The sequence below is a fragment of the Coregonus lavaretus genome, assembly GCF_964263955.1.
Source record: "Coregonus lavaretus genome assembly, chromosome: 14".
In the NCBI taxonomy this organism is placed as follows: Eukaryota; Metazoa; Chordata; class Actinopteri; order Salmoniformes; family Salmonidae; genus Coregonus; species Coregonus lavaretus.
Window position 1 is genome coordinate 38,213,597 of NC_140001.1, and position 17,184 is coordinate 38,230,780.

The 17,184-nt window shown below is 45.1% G+C and overlaps 1 protein-coding gene across 2 annotated transcripts in view; it reads right to left on the minus strand.

The window, feature by feature from the left end:
- Window positions 1-17,184, minus strand: part of LOC311141417 (zinc finger SWIM domain-containing protein 6) — a 58,376-nt gene that overhangs the window by 9,853 nt on the left and 31,339 nt on the right. For both annotated transcript variants that reach the window (XM_084176741.1, XM_084176742.1), the window contains exons 2-4: window positions 2,213-2,569; window positions 1,634-1,782; window positions 619-769 (exon numbers count right to left, since the gene is read on the minus strand). In XM_084176741.1, the coding sequence (XP_084032867.1) occupies window positions 619-769; window positions 1,634-1,782; window positions 2,213-2,569 (657 nt within the window). The remainder of the gene's footprint in view (window positions 1-618; window positions 770-1,633; window positions 1,783-2,212; window positions 2,570-17,184) is intronic.

Here is a 17,184-nt window from a genome sequence, read left to right on the forward strand (position 1 = left end):
CCAACAGAGATGAAGTAGAGGAAGGAAGGAAGGAAGGCTGTGTCTGGATGAGAGGAGAGGAGAGGAGAAGCGGCCCTGAGGAGGAGTAAAAGACAAAAGTAGAAAGCAGCCGAGCCGAGAGGCAGCATTTGCTACATATCAAGCAGTCAGAAAAGGACTCAGAGTCTGGACTTCAAAGCATTGTTACACTTCTAAAAATACAAATCAAAGCAGAAAAACGTCCATCCTTTCTTGGTCCACCTATTATTCTGTGTGTGTGTGTGTGTGTGTGTGTGTGTGTGTGTGTGTACGTATACAAGTCATCTGTACTGAAGGCCACAGTGGACATGTGAGTGCTTCCTATCCAAAGTCGATAAATAAGTAATTAAGCAGAGATAAAGGGAGTGTGGTATGGTGATTGTGTGCGTAGGAGAAGGCGGCATTGTTTCATAATAATACAACAGCACGCAAGGTTGCTGTTTGTGTTGTCTGTATTAGCACATATGTACAGTACATTAAGTAGTCTACTGTATGTGTGAGCATGCATGTTTGTTTGCAAATGTGAATTTATCCTGCTGTTCTTTAGTGTGTGTGTGTGTGTGTGTGTGTGTGTGTGTGTGTGTGTGTGTGTACACTCACCTAGTTCGTCCCAGAGCTGTCTGTACTTGTCGGTCATGGTGGTGCCCTGCTGTCTCCACAGTGCCAGGCGAGGGTCGGCCATAAACTGTTCTGTGATCAGTGTTAACATCCGTGCTCCATTGGAGTCACGCATACGCAGCATCTCCCTCACCTATGGGACACGGAGGACGGCATCAGTGCGTGTGTGTCTGTGTCTGTATCTGTGTGTGTGTGTGTGTGTGTGTGTGTGTGTGAAGGGCTTAATGTAGGTAGAAGTTAAAACTGAGGTTCTAATGGCCAGCCAGTATTTACATAGCGGTCGACACATTAGTGCTAGGCTAAATATTTCACATTAGCGCTAGGCTTTAGGCTGTGTCCCTAATGGCACACTTTTCCCTATGTAGTGCACTACTTCTGACCAAAGTCCATACCCTAATCCATATGAACTACTTTTGACCAGTGTCCAGATGGGCCCTTGTCAAAAATAGTGCACAACATAGGTAATAGGGTGTCAGTTGGGACACAAGGTAAATATTTTACATTAGCGCTAGGCTAAATATTTTACATTAGGCAAACTCTACCCTAGAAGAGCCTATCATATTGCTGAGGTTGGCACACCAGCCAGACTAACACTCATCTGGTGTAGAGACAGGCTAAGTGTACATCAAGTGCTAAAAGCAACATCAAACCTCAACAATGGTACTGTTTAATGTATGTGCCAACTGCCATGCTAATGGCCCTTTAGACTAACAGAGAAACAGTGGCTTTGAACTGAACAGAAACAACTTGGCTGTGGAAATACACTGGGAGAAATGCAACCCTTTTGATGTTAATGAGTTTTTATATGAAAGGAGATATAATGCAATGTTTCAGCCTCTTCAACTAGTAATAATAGTCATTTAAACGTTTTACACAGAGACACTGTGAGAGTGTCTAGAGGGGAGTGGGGAGGTGTGTGTGTGTTTGTGTCTGACGCTCGTGTGTGTGTCTGATTCTCAGGTGTGTGTCTGATGGACACGTGTGTGTGGTGTGTTACCTTGCTGAACAGGAGGTTGAGTTGTTTCCCAGAGCCGTGATATCCTCCCTGTGACAGGAAGAGTTTCACCTGCTCCTGGACCTGATCCTCATCCAGGTGCCAACAGTTCTCATCATCCACACTGGCCCCTGCAGTGGGGTCCGGGGCCCCTACACACACACACACGAGAGAGAGAAGTTAGTTACACACACACACACACATTTCTCATCATCCACACTGGCCCCTAGAGTCCGATGCCCCTACACAGACAGGCACACAAACACACAATGAGACATTCTACATGTTATTAATTTAATAAATAACTCTAATCAAGTTTTAGGTAACTTGTGGAGCTGTAGAAACTTGAGAGACGAGTCTCTCCCTCCTTTCACTCATCCTCTTACCCCTTTACCTACCTCTCTCTTCTCCTCCCCTCCTCCCCTTCTCTAAGGTAAATAAAGGCCAGGTCTTTAGTGTTGATTAGTGGTGGACAGAGCGTTTAGTTTACAGGCAGGATCAGACTAATGAGTAGCATTGATCTGCCCAGCCTTTTCCTTTAGCACAGAATCAATGTCCTCAGTGGGGCCTACACACACTCACCGTGGACCTGGTTGATCTCAGAGTTAGTTGACAGTATCTCATCAGCCAGTTTCTGTGCGGTGGGCAACACCTCCGTATGATGCACTGATATCAGGTACTGGACAAACTTCTGCAGCTGATCCCGGCTCATCTGGAACAGCGTCTCTGAGATGGGCAGGTGCAGTTTGACCTGCTCGGGCTTCCGTACGCGGTACAGGGCCAGCGCTACCACGTGGGCGCAGTAGAAGATGTCCTTGTTGCCGCAGCTACAGGTTACCGCGGTGATCTTACAGCGGTCGAAGCTTACGCTCACGCTGCAGACCATCTCAGGCTGAGAGGACGTAGCCGGGTCTGTTACCGTACCACTCAGATGGAACCCTGGGAAGGAGGAAAAGAGAAAAGAACGTAGTTTTAACAATAAAAGAGGAGGAGAGGTGAAAGAAAGGGATTTGAATTTCAAAGCCCGTTATGATTGGGACATCTCTTGGGACACAAACCTGTCTAAAACCACTAAACAACAAAAACATCAGGGAGATGTGTATTAAATGAGGGAGATGTGTATTAAATCAGGGAGATGTGTATTAAATCAGGGAGATGTTTATTAAATCAGGGAGATGTGTATTAAATCAGGGAGATGTGTATTAAATCAGGGAGATGTGTATTAAATCAAGCAATTGACATTTTATTGAATTAAAATCACTAAGCCATGTCCTCTCAATAAAAGCATGCCATGCGTAAGGATCAAGTAAACCTTCCTAAACCTTATGAAAGGGGTGCAAAGATATTCAATTTCTCCTAACATAAAAGCATGGCCACATTGAGTGCAGATAGACGTCCTGTGGCAGGTTGGGTCAACAATGATAGCAGCACAGATAGGGAGAGTGAGAGATGCAAAGTATGTGTGTGTGTGTGTGTGTGTATCAATAATGGAGCCTGCTCATTTGAATAGTGTTTGATCTCCTCCTGAGCGCTACATTTCCAGAGGCGGGGGGGAGGGGTCATTATGCCTCTATGAATATGCATGAGGAGGGCGGGGCTGCTAGCGCTAGTATTAAACACACACTGATGAGCATATGAAAGAGACGCGACCAGCGTGAGATCATGCATTTATTAATATTGGGGAGGGGCCAGGGAGACAGAGTGTTATGAATTCATTTATGCGCTTTGTAGAGAGAGATAGAGATAAAATCGTATTGGGGCCAAGTGGAGACATGCATGTATAAATACGCTTATCAAAGGGATGTTGCTTGCTGAGATATCAGGAGTGTAATAACAGGGATATCAAAGCCGCCGCTGCTACTCGACATGGGGCTGTGCATTACCAGAGGGAGGCTTGAATACTGCATCCCATACAAGATGAGAACGCAATGAAAGTGTCGCGACCCGAAACCTACTCCATGCTAAATAAACCCTTTAAGAAGAATGAATGGCAAATGGGGGAGTAGGTAGAGGTAGACCTCTAATCTGTGAGACTCCATGTTTGTATAATCCCCACAGCCTTTGAATGGAAGGATTCGGCCTAAGCCCCGTCTAAGAGCAATAATGCTACTCTTAAAAACAGTGTCTGTGTGGCTCAGAAACAGGTTCCGTGTGTGCTCTCCAACCTTTCACAAGCAAGTCCCAGTCCAAAGAGTGGAATAGCAGAACATCAGAAACATGTGCGGTTCAAAGAGAACTCGGCAGCTCTGATACACGCCTGTGGAAAAACTAACACCTACCTTTCACTTATTTTTAGCAGACCAGGAACCTACACCATACAATGACCAATAGTGCTAATAGGAATAAAATGGATATGTCAAACAAAAGTTTGATAAAACACAAAAACCTATGGCAAACTCTTAAAAGCAGTGTCCAGATAGATTCCATAACACAACAAACACCTAGGTCTATCACATTTTAAGACTGTTGCCATAGCTCTTTAATGGGTGCTCCCGCCCTCTCTTACACACATGCACACACACCAACACACACACAAACATGCACAAAACACACAAACAAACACACACACCTTTCTCTCCCTCTTCTAACCCTGACTGCTGGTTGGTATGAGGCCTTCACTATCTCATGTGCTAGCTATTAGAATGTGTTCCCCTCACCTGCAGCTGCAGAGTGCAGCTTAGGGCTGTTTCTGTGTGTTGGAAAGGGCAGACTTTCAAAGGAACCATGGCGGACATTTTTAGAACAAGGCCTCTGTGAGGTTGCTCTAGAAACCCCTCATGACCGGTCTGGTGAAATCGCACTTGGCTTCAAGCGTAGCCTGAGTGTGTGTGTGTGTGTGTGAGCGAGCGAGCGAGCATGAAAATGTGTGTAGGAGTGTATGTGTGAGAGAGAGAGAGAGGAGAGAAGAACGATAGAGAGAAGAGGAGAGAAGAGCGAGAGGGGGAGGAGTGTATGCAAGCAGTAGAGAGTGAGTGTATGTGTAAACCCACAGGGCCCCCAGACCACCCATACACTTGGGGGCCCACATCAAAGCACTAGCCCAGATACTCTCTCTCCCTCGCTGCTTTTGAAAACGTATGAGTGGTGATAAGCCAGCAAGCTCTCTTGACCAGCTACAAGCCCTCCCTACTCTCATTCAACAACATAGGGCCCCCAAAACACCAAATCCCTGCTCTCATTTCAGAGAGAAGGAGAGGCAAAAGCCCCTCCAGAATTAACCCACGCCGACCCACAGGAGGAAGAATGTAGGCTTTATATATGAGTTGAGCATTCCCACATTAAGAGACCTAGTTGAGGCTGGGAGGCTGGGAGGCTGCTTGCCTATGCACAAAAGCTCTTAGTTTGCAACCACTGGGGTAAATTAGACTGAGCATCATACATATATTTCCCCGATCAAATTAGATTCCAAGTCAATGCAGACAATTCAGCCACAGCGGCGGGTGGGTCATTAACTTTATTTGCTGAATTGGTTTATGAGTAACTGTCAATTAAATCTAATATGACACCGTCCTGTGTGTGTGTGTGTGTGTGTGTGTGTGTGTGACGGTGTTTGTGGGGTTTATAGAGAGGAGTATAGAGAGAAGAAGTGAGGCTCATTCGCCACTTTAGCTTTGAGATCTAATCAAATTACCACATGAGCTACAGACAGACAGAGAGAGCAGCTTAGTCCAGCTCTGCACCAAAGCTAGCCAGAGCAATGGTCAATTTTAGCTCAGCAGAAGAAAGCGATAGAAGGGGATCCTATGGTAGCCAGAGGGATCCTATGGTAGCCAGAGAGATCCTATGGTAGCCCGAGGGATCCTATGGTAGCTAGAGGGATCCTATGATATCTAAAAAGCATGTTGGTAGTCTGGAATTCCATCTGGCCTGAAATAAGATCTACTGTAGAACCAGAGAGTTGGGATGCATATCCCTATGGGCCCTGGTCAAAAGTAGTGCACTAAATAGGGAACAAGGTGCCATTTGGGATGGACAGTTGGAGTTCTGGGTGGAACTAGGAACCCTTCGAAAAGTGAGTGAGCAATCTGTTCAGCCCTTGGTGATGTCATCCATCTGAACTCAAAGGGCTCACTGTATAACTATAAAGTTTATATGAGAAGAAATGAAAGATTCAGAGAGGTTTTAGGGTGTGGGTGTATACCTGATATGTGTGCAGTCTTACTGGGGGGGGGGCATAAGAGGTGCTTATGTGTATTCCCATGTGTGTTAGAGAGAGACGAGTGCATGTGGTCCTATAAGGAAGACCCCATACAGAGATCATAAACACAGATCAATGCATCAAGCAACGGACGCTGCTTTAGGGGTGTTAAAGTGTGTGTGTGTTCTAGGTGAGGGACAGGCTGGAATAACACAGCTGAGCACCAAGGGCGGCCCCGTTTGTGCTGTGACCCTTAACAGAGCAAAGGCCTTGTCCTCCACAGGTGCTGCCTCACACACACACACACACACACACACACACACACACACACACACAGAGGTAGGTGTATAAAATAAAACATTTAAAACATTAAATCGGGCTTGAAAACTATTACAGACTACAAAGGGAAGCACAGCCGCGAGCTGCCCAGTGACACAAGCCTACCAGACGAGCTAAATCACTTCTATGTTCACTTCGAGGCAAGCAACACTGAAGCATGCATGAGAGCATCAGCTGTTCCGGATGACTATGTGATCACGCTCTCCGTAGCCGATGTGAGTAAGACTTTTAAGCAGGTCAACATTCACAAGGCCGCGGGGCCAGACGGATTACCAGGACGTGTCCACCGAGCATGCGCTGACCAACTGGCAAGTGTCTTCACTGACATTTTCCATGTCCCTGACTGAGTCTGTAATACCAACATGTTTCAAGCAGACCACCATAGTCCCTGTGCCCGAGAACACTAAGATAACCTGCCTAAATGACTACCGACACGTAGCACTCACGTGCTTTGAAAGGCTGGTCATGGCTCACATCAACACCATTACCCCAGAAACCCTATACCCACTCCAATTAGTATACCGCCACAACATATCCACAGATGATGCAATCTCTATTGCACTCCACACTGCCCTTTCCCACCTGGACAAGAGGAACGCCTATGTGAGAATGCTATTCATTGACTACAGCTCAGCATTCAACACCATAGTGCCCTCAAAGCTCATCACTAAGCTAAGGACCCTGGGACTAAACACCTCCCTCTGCAACTGGATCCTGGACTTCCTGATGGGCCGCCCCCAGGTGGTAAGGGTAGGTAACAACACATCTGCCACGCTGATCCTCAACACGGGGGCCCCTCAGGGATGCGTGCTCAGTCCCCTCCTGTACTCCCTGTTCACCCATGACTGCATGGCCAGGCACGACTCCAACACCATCATTAAGTTTACCGACGACACAACAGTGGTAGGCCAGATCACCGACAACGATGAGACAGCCTATAGGGAGGTCAGAGACCTGGCCGTGTGGTGCCAGGATAACAACCTCTCCCTCAACGTGACTCTGTACCGGTACCCCCTGTATATAGCCTCCCTACTGTTATTTTATTTTACTGTTGCTCTTTAATTATTTGCTATTTTTTACTTAACACTTTTTTTTTTTCTTTTCTTATAAACTGCATTGTTGGTTAAGGGCTTGTAAGTAAGCTTTTCACTGTAAGGTCTACCCTTGTTGTATTTGGCGCATGTGGCAAATAACATTTGATTTGATGGAGTGTGTGTGTGTGTGTTCACGTCTGTGTATGATTGGAGGTGTCCTCCTGCAGCTGCTGAAATGACAGCCCACTCTGGTCTCGTCGGGTGATGCCGCCACTTAGTTGCCACACAATCCGTCAGGAATAACTTGCAATTTCCAAAATATCACTTATAAAATGGAGTCCAATTTTATTGAAATTGGACTTTCAGGCCCAGCCCGTTTTAGTGATTCTGTAGCTTGGCAAGAGGATGGCTGTCTGACTATCCGTGAGACATTCAACTGAGCTATCTGGACAGCAGGGCTTTGGCTAGCCTATGTTTGAAACCACATGCCTCAAACTAGAATTTGGTCTATACATCTCCCACAACCATATGTGGAGTTCATTAATGGGAAAGAAATTATATATGCATGGAAACTAACGTGTGTAATTACCAAGAGAAGTCCCTCAACAGTCTCCTGGCTGAAGATGAATGTAAGGGGTTGGTGTGTTTGAGTGTGTGTGAAGATGAATGTACTGGGGATCCATTGAAAAGCCATTGTCAGCTCTTTAAGGCTTAGGCTGAGTGTATTTGTAACGACAACCCTCTACATTAGGAACGAGATTACAGACAGTGACAGAGGGCAAATGAGGCTAGACCTACATCAAAACAGCTACGATGGCCATAAAGTCATGAGACTGGTACATATCCATGCTGAAAAAAGCACACATTAAAAACGTTGGGTATTTGATGACGATGGCCAATGGAAATCTGAATGTGCTTCTCACACACCATCCACCCGAGAATCAGAGGGGAAATATGTATGTGTGTGTTAGGGGGTACTAGTCTAAGCCAGGAAGTAATCTTCCCTTTGCCCCTATCATTCCGCTTGGGAAGTCATCCGACACACTATACTACACACTCCTGACTCCTAAAGTATGCCTCCTACTCCCACAAACACACCCCTCCTCTTTCCTTCTTCCTCTCTCTAATATGTGACTCCTCCCTTTCTCCCCCTCCCCCCAACACATACATGCTCAGTGCTGCCTAACCCTGAAGCCTACTACAAGCTCTACACAGATGCACAATTCGGAGTGTTGCAATGTCGTTTTTCGTCACAAAAGGGGCAGCTCCTTGTAATATGCTCTGGCATTCGACATTCTTTTTTACTACGTGAAAATGTAAAAACGCTGTATGATTCCTTCCGTAGCCGGTGAGGGCAGTGTTGTCGCTTGGTTCCTTGATCTGATCTATAGGCTATTCATCAAAGTAGCCTATTTTGCATTGATAACCAAATATAATCTCAGCGACTGTTCAAACAGTAAACCAAACAACAAGAATCCACCCAAAAAGGTATTTTGTTTAGAATTAATAACTAGTGAGTACATACTATAGTGAAATGGTAGATCCTGCTGTAGCCAACTAGATAGCCATATGCTTTTTTCTCCATGACCAAAACATGTTGACTTAATATTTTTAGATAATATGGGAATGAATACACAAGCAGCAAATCAAACTGGGATAATGTTTTAGGTTACATCGGCAATAAACGATTATTTGCCCGGCATATTTTTTTTATTATAAATCAGATTATTTCACATGGAGATGTGGGAAACTAAAAAGGTTACCTAGCTTGCTATCTTTTTAGTAAGACAAAAGCCAGCTACCCAGGCTGCCAGCTAGCTACTACTACTAGCGAGGGAAGGCGACTCTTCCTTGCTTTCACCAAATAAAAAAATAAAAGTTGCTATCGCCCCCTTGTGAATGGGAGTGGGACCGGCGAGGATATCATGTTACCAAAAGGTGTCCGCTACACCAAAAATCCCACGGACGTAGATCAACGGAGTGAAGATTGTAGTAACCTTAAACTGACCTGCTGTGTGTGTGCTGACGTCACACACCAGACAAGAGGCACCACTCCAGACACACACACAGGCCCAGAGGAGGGGGAAGCTGCATTCCAGCACTACGCACACGCGCACACACACCGGTGGGAAGCATGGGGAGCGCTCAGCTGTAGCGAGGGGGAGGGAGGGAGAGGTTTCGCCGTCTGGGTTCCTCTGAGCTCAGCACTTCCTCTTTCTGCTTCAGCCAGCTGCCATTAGCGTAACGCAGCCCTGCCGGCTCGGACTTAACCCCTTCTTTCCTGGAGTCACTCGGGTCGTTTACCATCAACTATTCACATCCAGATGTACTAACACCCCAGCCCCCACCCTAACCACACACATACACAGCCCAAATTAACACACAGTCCAATATAATGATGTCTAAAAGCCTACACACCCATACATGCCAATTTAACAACTAGCCATCCTGCATGCATGGGTGAGAGAAGTAGTGGGGGTACTGTGGAACACACACACACACACACACACACCTCCCTGGTCCCATCACACAGAGAGAAAAATGAAACACCTCCTAGGAAAATGGCAGCTTGGAAGAGTTAACCCCTCACACACCAATATCTCTTTGTTTGGCATTTTGCAATCACTGTAGTGTGTACTGCCTATTATCCTGTGAGCCCAGATCAATAAGCTCGCTCACTCATTCACTACTCAATCATTACTCTTATCTCTTCTTTTGAAACAGTGTAATTTAAGATATAGTCCACATTTACTATCCATTCGTGAATTGATTTCAAGTAGTAGCCTAAAGGCAGGTAGCCTAGCGGTTAGAGCGTTGGGCCAGTAACCGAAAGGTCGCTAGCTCGAATCCCTGAGCTGACAAGGTGAAAATCTGTTGATGTGCCACTTAAAAAGGGATAGTTCACTCAAATTACAAAATGACATATTGGTTTCGTTACCATGTAAGCAGTCTATGGTCAACGTATGACAGCAATCCATGCTATGGATTAGTTTCCCTGGCACTGTTTCCACATGCTAACGTTTTAGCATTCATGGCACAAATCCCATTCAAAAGTTTGGACACACATTTACATTTAAGTCATTAAGCAGATGCTCTTATCCAGAGCGACTTACAAATTGGTGCATTCAACTTAGGATAGCCAGTGGGACAACCACATCTTGATCACAGTAAGTACACTTCTTCAAACAAGCAGCTGTGAGCAAAGTCAGTGCAATCAGGGACAACTACATCTCGATCACAATAAGTACATTTCTTTAAACAAGTCAGTGCTAGCAGGTGAAATAAGTCAGGTGTTAGTTTAGACAAAAGACAGTGGTAGTAAAGGAGGGGTAGAAGGATTACTATTATACTATTCCAGGTATTCCTTAAAGAGGTAGGGTTTCAAGTGTCTCCGGAAGGTGGTCAGTGACTCCACTGTCCTGGTGTCGTGGGGGAGCTTGTTCCACCATTGGGGTGCCAGAGCAGCGAATAGCTTTGACTGGGCTGAGCGGGAACTGTGCGTCCGTAGAGGTAGGGGGGCTAGCAGGCCAGAGCTGGATGAACGTAGAGCCCTCGTTTGGGTTTAGGATCAGAGCCTGAAAATAAGGAGGTGCCGTTCCCCTCACAGCTCCGTAGGCAAGCACCATGGTCTTGTAGTAGTGGAGGAGCGGGGTGACGTGAGAGAACTTGGGAAGGTTGAACACCAGACAGGCTGCAGCGTTCTGGATAAGTTGCAGGGGTTTAATGGCACAGGCAGGGAGCCCAGCCAACAGCGAGTTGCAGTAATCCAGACGGGAGATGACAAGTGCCTGGATTAGGACCTGTGCCGCTTTCTGTGTAAGGTAGGGTCGTACTCTGCGAATGTTGTAGACCATGAACCTGCAGGATCGGGTCACCGCTTTGATGTTAGCAGAGAACGACAGGGTGTTGTCCAGGGTCACGCCAAGGTTCTTTGCACTCTGGGAGGAGGACACAATGGAGTTGTCAACCGTGATGGCGAGATCATGGAGCGGGCAGTCCTTCCCCGGGAGGAAGAGCAGCTCCGTCTTGCCGAGGTTCAGCTTGAGGTGGTGATCCGACATCCACACTGATATGTCTGCCAGACATGCAGAGACGCGATTCGCCACAGAATCAAGCAGGATCCTTCCAAGACTATTAGTTGACACACCTACTTATTCAATGGTTTTTCTTTATTTTTTACTATTTTTTACATTGTAGAATAATAGTGAAGACATCAAAACTATGAAATAACACATATGGAATCATGTAGTAAACAAATAAAGTGTTAAACAAATCAAAGATATTTTATATTTTAAAATCTTCAAATAGCCACCCTTTGCCTTGATGACAGGTTTGCACACTCTTGGCATTCTCTCAACCAGCTTCACCTGGAATGCTTTTCCAACAGTATTGAAGGAGTTCCCACATATGCTGAGCACTTGTTGGCTGCTTTTCCTTCACTCTGCAGTCCTACTCATCCCAATCCATCTCAATTGGGTTGAGGTCGGGGGATTGTGGAGGCCAGGTCATCTGATGCAGCATCCATCACTCTCCTGCTTGGTAAAATAGCCCGTAAATAGCCTGATAATCTGTTCACCCACACCGCGTCTCACAAAGACATGGTGGTTGGAACCAAATATCTCCAATTTGGACTCCAGACCAAAGGACACATTTCCACTGGTCTAATGTCCATTGCTCGTGTTTCTTGGCCCAAGAAGGTCTCTTCTTCTTATTGGTGTCCTTTAGTAGTGGTTTCTTTGCAGCAATTCGACCATGAAGGCCTGATTCACACAGTCCCCTCTGAACAGTTGATGTTGAGATGTGTCTGTGACTTGAACTCTGTGAAGCATTTATTTGGGCTGCAATTTCTGAGACTGGTAACTCTACTGAACTTATCCTCTGCAGCAGAGTTAACTCTGGGTCTTCCATTCCTGTGGTGGTCCTCATGAGAGCCAGTTTCATCATAGCGCTTGATGATTTTTGCAACTGCACTTGAAGAAACCTTATAAGTTCTTGAAATGTTCCGTATTGACTGACCTTCATGTCTTAAAGTAATGATGGACTGTCGTTTCTCTTTGCTTATTTGAGCTGTTCTTGCCATAATATGGACTTGGTCTTTTACCAAATAGCGCTTTCTTCTGTATACCCCCCCTACCTTGTCACAACACAACTGATTGGCTCAAACACATTAAGAAGGAAAGACATTCCACCAATTAACTTTTAACAAGGCACACCTGTTAATTGAAATGCATTCCAGGTGACTACCTCATGAAGCTGGTTGAGAGAATGCCAAGAGTGTGCAAAGCTGTCATCAAGGCAAACAGTGGCTATTTGAAGAATCTCAAATATAAAATATATTTGATTTGTTTAACACTTTTTTGGTTACTACATGATTCCATGTGTTATTTCATAGTTTTGATGTCTTCACTAGTAATCTACAATGTAGAAAATATTAAAAATAAAGAAAAATCCCTGGAATTAGTAGGTGTGTCCAAACTTTTGACTGGTACTGTATATATTAGAATTTTTCACACATCATGTTCAAAACATCTATAAGTGACTTCACAATCCATTTTAGATACTTTCGGATGATTTGGACAAGAAATGTAAATATCGGTCCCATAACTTGAATGGGACTTCTGCCACAAATGCTAAAACATTAGCATGTGGAAACCGTGCCAGAGAAACTAAACCGAAGCATGGATTGCGGTCATAGCTTGTCCATAGACTGACTACAGGGTAAGGAAACCAATATGTAATTTTGTAATTTGGGTGAACTATCCCTTTAACCCTAATTGATAATGGACATTTCACACATGCGTATAATCCACACTTGTACATGTGTGAACCAGGACAAATATTTACACAAACCAAATTATTATTCAATTCCTCATTGAAAGGACAAAGAAGGCTACAGAGAGGGCACAGAACCACAACCGCTTACACACTAATTCATTAGCAATTAGATTAGCTAACATGTCCTAATAGTCCCTCACTGCCCCAGGCCCTGATTAGCTCCCATATGAAATCACAAAGTATGTTACTGCACATATGATACGAGACACACATATCACTATGCCGTCTTCCCTTTGCATTCAGGATACTTCACATAGACCTACACTGAGCCTTGTCTCTCAATTGGCACCCTGTTCCATATAAAGTGCACTACTTTCGATCAACGCCTCTATATAGGGAATATGTTGGGGATGTTATTTGAGCTTGTCTTTGTCCTTCCTGAACCTGCCTTTGTCTATGTAGGCCAGAGTGAGCCCAGGCCGCGCTGCCCAGTACGATTGGAGGGGTAATACATCAGACAGGGAATTTATTTCCCCTAAACAGAGATGAGAAGTGTCATTCTTCACACTAACCACAGTGGACAAAGCCAGGAACGAGAGGGGAGAGGAAGAGGGATCTCACGTTTAATATCACTTGACACACGTCATCTAGCATCTCTCAGCCCTTCGCTGAGTCTGTGTCAAAACCTCAGCCGTCACACACAAATATCAAAACAAAGAAAATAAAGAAGTCAAACATCTCACCAGCCCAGTGCTGCTATCGACAGATACTGAGGAGGAGAGAGGGAATAGAGAGATGAAGAGGATGAGAGAGAGAGAGCGAGAGGAGGAAATACTGTTCTTAAGATGTGGTCGATTCTCCTGCCTATAGGCAATTCCTGTAAATATTGACGTTGAGGTTAAGGATATTCTCTAATGGATAGGCTATACATGCATAGCTAACATTGTCATTTACCGCTGTAAGCATCTGACATTATATACAGTACCACTTTACTTATCTCACATAAACACATGGAGAAGGTAAAGAGTGGGCCTACTGAATGCATCGATGACTTGCCTAAGAGCTGTTACTAGAATAGGGAACTGAGCACTCTGAATAGGTCTGCAGCCACTTTTGGTTTCGTCTCTCTAGCTAAAACCCAGACAGCTGATATTATCAAAACCATTTCAGAATCTTATTTCTTTGAAATGGCTCTCATTACATGTAAATGTCTACCCTTCATTGACGGATGATTGAGAAAAATTGCCCACTACTAGACAGAAAGGAATATTCCCCCTAGAGCTCTTTGTTGACATGCGAGGTGCCATGACAACGCTGTCTGTTGTGTGTGTGTGTGTTCAGCATGGCTAGCAGGCCTCTGTAACTGTGTGTAAGTTTATCCCCCCCCACAGTGAGTGGTATTTGACATCACCAGGTAGGCAGCCACAACATACAGTGAGGGAAAAAAGTATTTGATCCCCTGCTGATTTTGTACGTTTGCCCACTGACAAAGAAATGATCAGTCTATATTTTTAATGGTAGGTTTATTTGAACAGTGAGAGACAGAATAACAACAACAAAATCCAGAAAAAAGCATGTCAAAAATGTTATAAATTTATTTGCATTTTAATGAGGGAAATAAGTATTTGACCCCCTCTCAATTAGAAAGATATCTGGCTCCCAGGTGTCTTTTATACAGGTAACGAGCTGAGATTAGGAGCACACTCTTAAAGGGAGTGCTCCTAATCTCAGCTTGTTACCTGTATAAAAGACACCTGTCCAAAGAAGCAATCAATCAATCAGATTCCAAACTCTCCACCATGGCCAAGACCAAAGAGCTCTCCAAGGATGTCAGGGACAAGATTGCAGACCTACACAAGGCTGGAATGGGCTACAAGACCATCGCCAAGCAGCTTGGTGAGAAGGTGACAACAGTTGGTGCGATTATTTGTAAATGGAAGAAACACAAAAGAACTGTCAATCTCCCTCGGCCTGGGGCTCCATGCAAGATCTCACCTCGTGGAGTTGCAATGATCATGAGAACGGTGAGGAATCAGCCCAGATCTACACGGGAGGATCTTGTCAATGATCTCAAGGCAGCTGGGACCATAGTCACCAAGAAAACAATTGGTAACACACTACGCCGTGAAGGACTGAAATCCTGCAGCGCCCGCAAGGTCCCCCTGCTCAAGAAAGCACATATACAGGCCTGTCTGAAGTTTGCCAATGAACATCTGAATGATTCAGAGGAGAACTGGGTGAAAGTGTTGTGGTCAGATGAGACCAAAATCAAGCTCTTCGGCATCAACTCAACTCGCCGTGTTTGGAGGAGGAGGAATGCTGCCTATGACCCCAAGAACACCATCCCCACCGTCAAACATGGAGGTGGAAACATTATGCTTTGGGGGTGTTTTTCTGCTAAGGGGACAGGACAACTTCACCGCATCAAAGGGACGATGGACGGGGCCATGTACCATCAAATCTTGGGTGAGAACCTCCATCCCTCAGCCAGGGCATTGAAAATGGGTCGTGGATGGGTATTCCAGCATGACAATGACCCAAAACACACGGCCAAGGCAACAAAGGAGTGGCTCAAGAAGAAGCACATTAAGGTCCTGGAGTGGCCTAGCCAGTCTCCAGACCTTAATCCCATAGAAAATCTGTGGAGGGAGCTGAAGGTTCGAGTTGCCAAACGTCAGCCTCGAAACCTTAATGACTTGGAGAAGATCTGCAAAGAGGAGTGGGACAAAATCCCTCTTGAGATGTGTGCAAACCTGGTGGCCAACTACAAGAAATGTCTGACCTCTGTGATTACCAACAAGGGTTTTGCCACCAAGTACTAAGTCATGTTTTGCAGAGGGGTTAAATACTTATTTCCCTCATTAAAATGCAAATCAATTTATAACAATTTTGACATGCGTTTTTCTGGATTTTTTGTTTGTTATTCTGTCTCTCACTGTTCAAATAAACCTACCATTAAAATTATAGACTGATCATGTCTTTGTCAGTGGGCAAACGTACAAAATCAGCAGGGGATCAAATACTTTTTTCCCCTCACTGTACCTCGTATTTTATATGTATAAAATAAAACAATAAAAATGAATTTAATCAAATCAAATGTTATTTGTCACATGCGCCGAATCCAACAGGGATTTCACCTTACAGTGAAATGCGTACTTACAAGCCCTTAACCAACAATGCAGTTTTAAGAAAACTAAGTGTTAAGTAAAAAATATATAAGTAAAAATAAAATAAATAGAAAAATAACAAATAATTAAAGAGCAGCAGTAAAATAACAGTAGCGAGGCTATATACAGGGGGTACCGGTACAGAGTCAATGTGCGGGGGCACAGGTTAGTCGAGGTAATTGAGGTAATATGTACATGTAGGTAGAGGTAAAGTGAGCATAGATAATAAACAGAGAGCAGCAGCAGCGTAAAAAGAGGGGGTGGGGGGGAAATTGTCCGGGTAGCCATTTGATTAGCTGTTCAGGAGTCTTATGGCTTGGGGGTAGAAGCTGTTAAGAAGCCTCTTGGACCTAGTCTTGGCGCTCCGGTACTGCTTGCCGTGCAGTAGCAGAGAAAACAGTCTATGACTTGGGTGGCTGGCTGGAGTCCTTCCTCTGATACCACCTGGTATAGAGGTCCTGGATGGCAGGGAGCTTGGCCCCAGTGATGTACTGGGCCGTACGTACTACCCTCTGTAGTGCCTTGCGGTCGGAGGCTGAGCAGTTGCCATACCAGGCGGTGATCTAACCAGTCAGGATACTCTCGATGGTGAGGATCTGAGGACCCATGCCAAATCTTTTCAGTCTCCTGAGGGGGAATAGGCTGTGTCGTGCCCTCTTCACGAATGTCTTGGTGTGTTTGGACCATGATAGTTTGTTGGTGATGTGGATACCAAGGAACCTGAAGCGCTCAACCTGCTCCACTACAGCCCCGTCGATGAGAATGTGGGCGTGCTCGTTACTCCTTTTCCTGTAGTCCACAATCATCTCCATTGTCTTGATCACGTTGAGGGAGAGGTTGTAATCCTGGCACCACACGGCCAGGTCTCTGACCTCCTCCCTATAGGCTGTCTCATGTCCTTGTCTCTTACTGTTCGGTACTTTGTCATGTATTTGTATGTTTTATGTGGACCCCAGGAAGAGTAGCTGCTGCATATGCAGTACATAATAGGGATCCTAATAAACTAAATACCAATGATTCACACGCCTAACTGGTGTCTATTCCATTCCATTAGTAGACAACACAGTATTCAAGGATGTTATTAAATGCTTGAATCAGGCC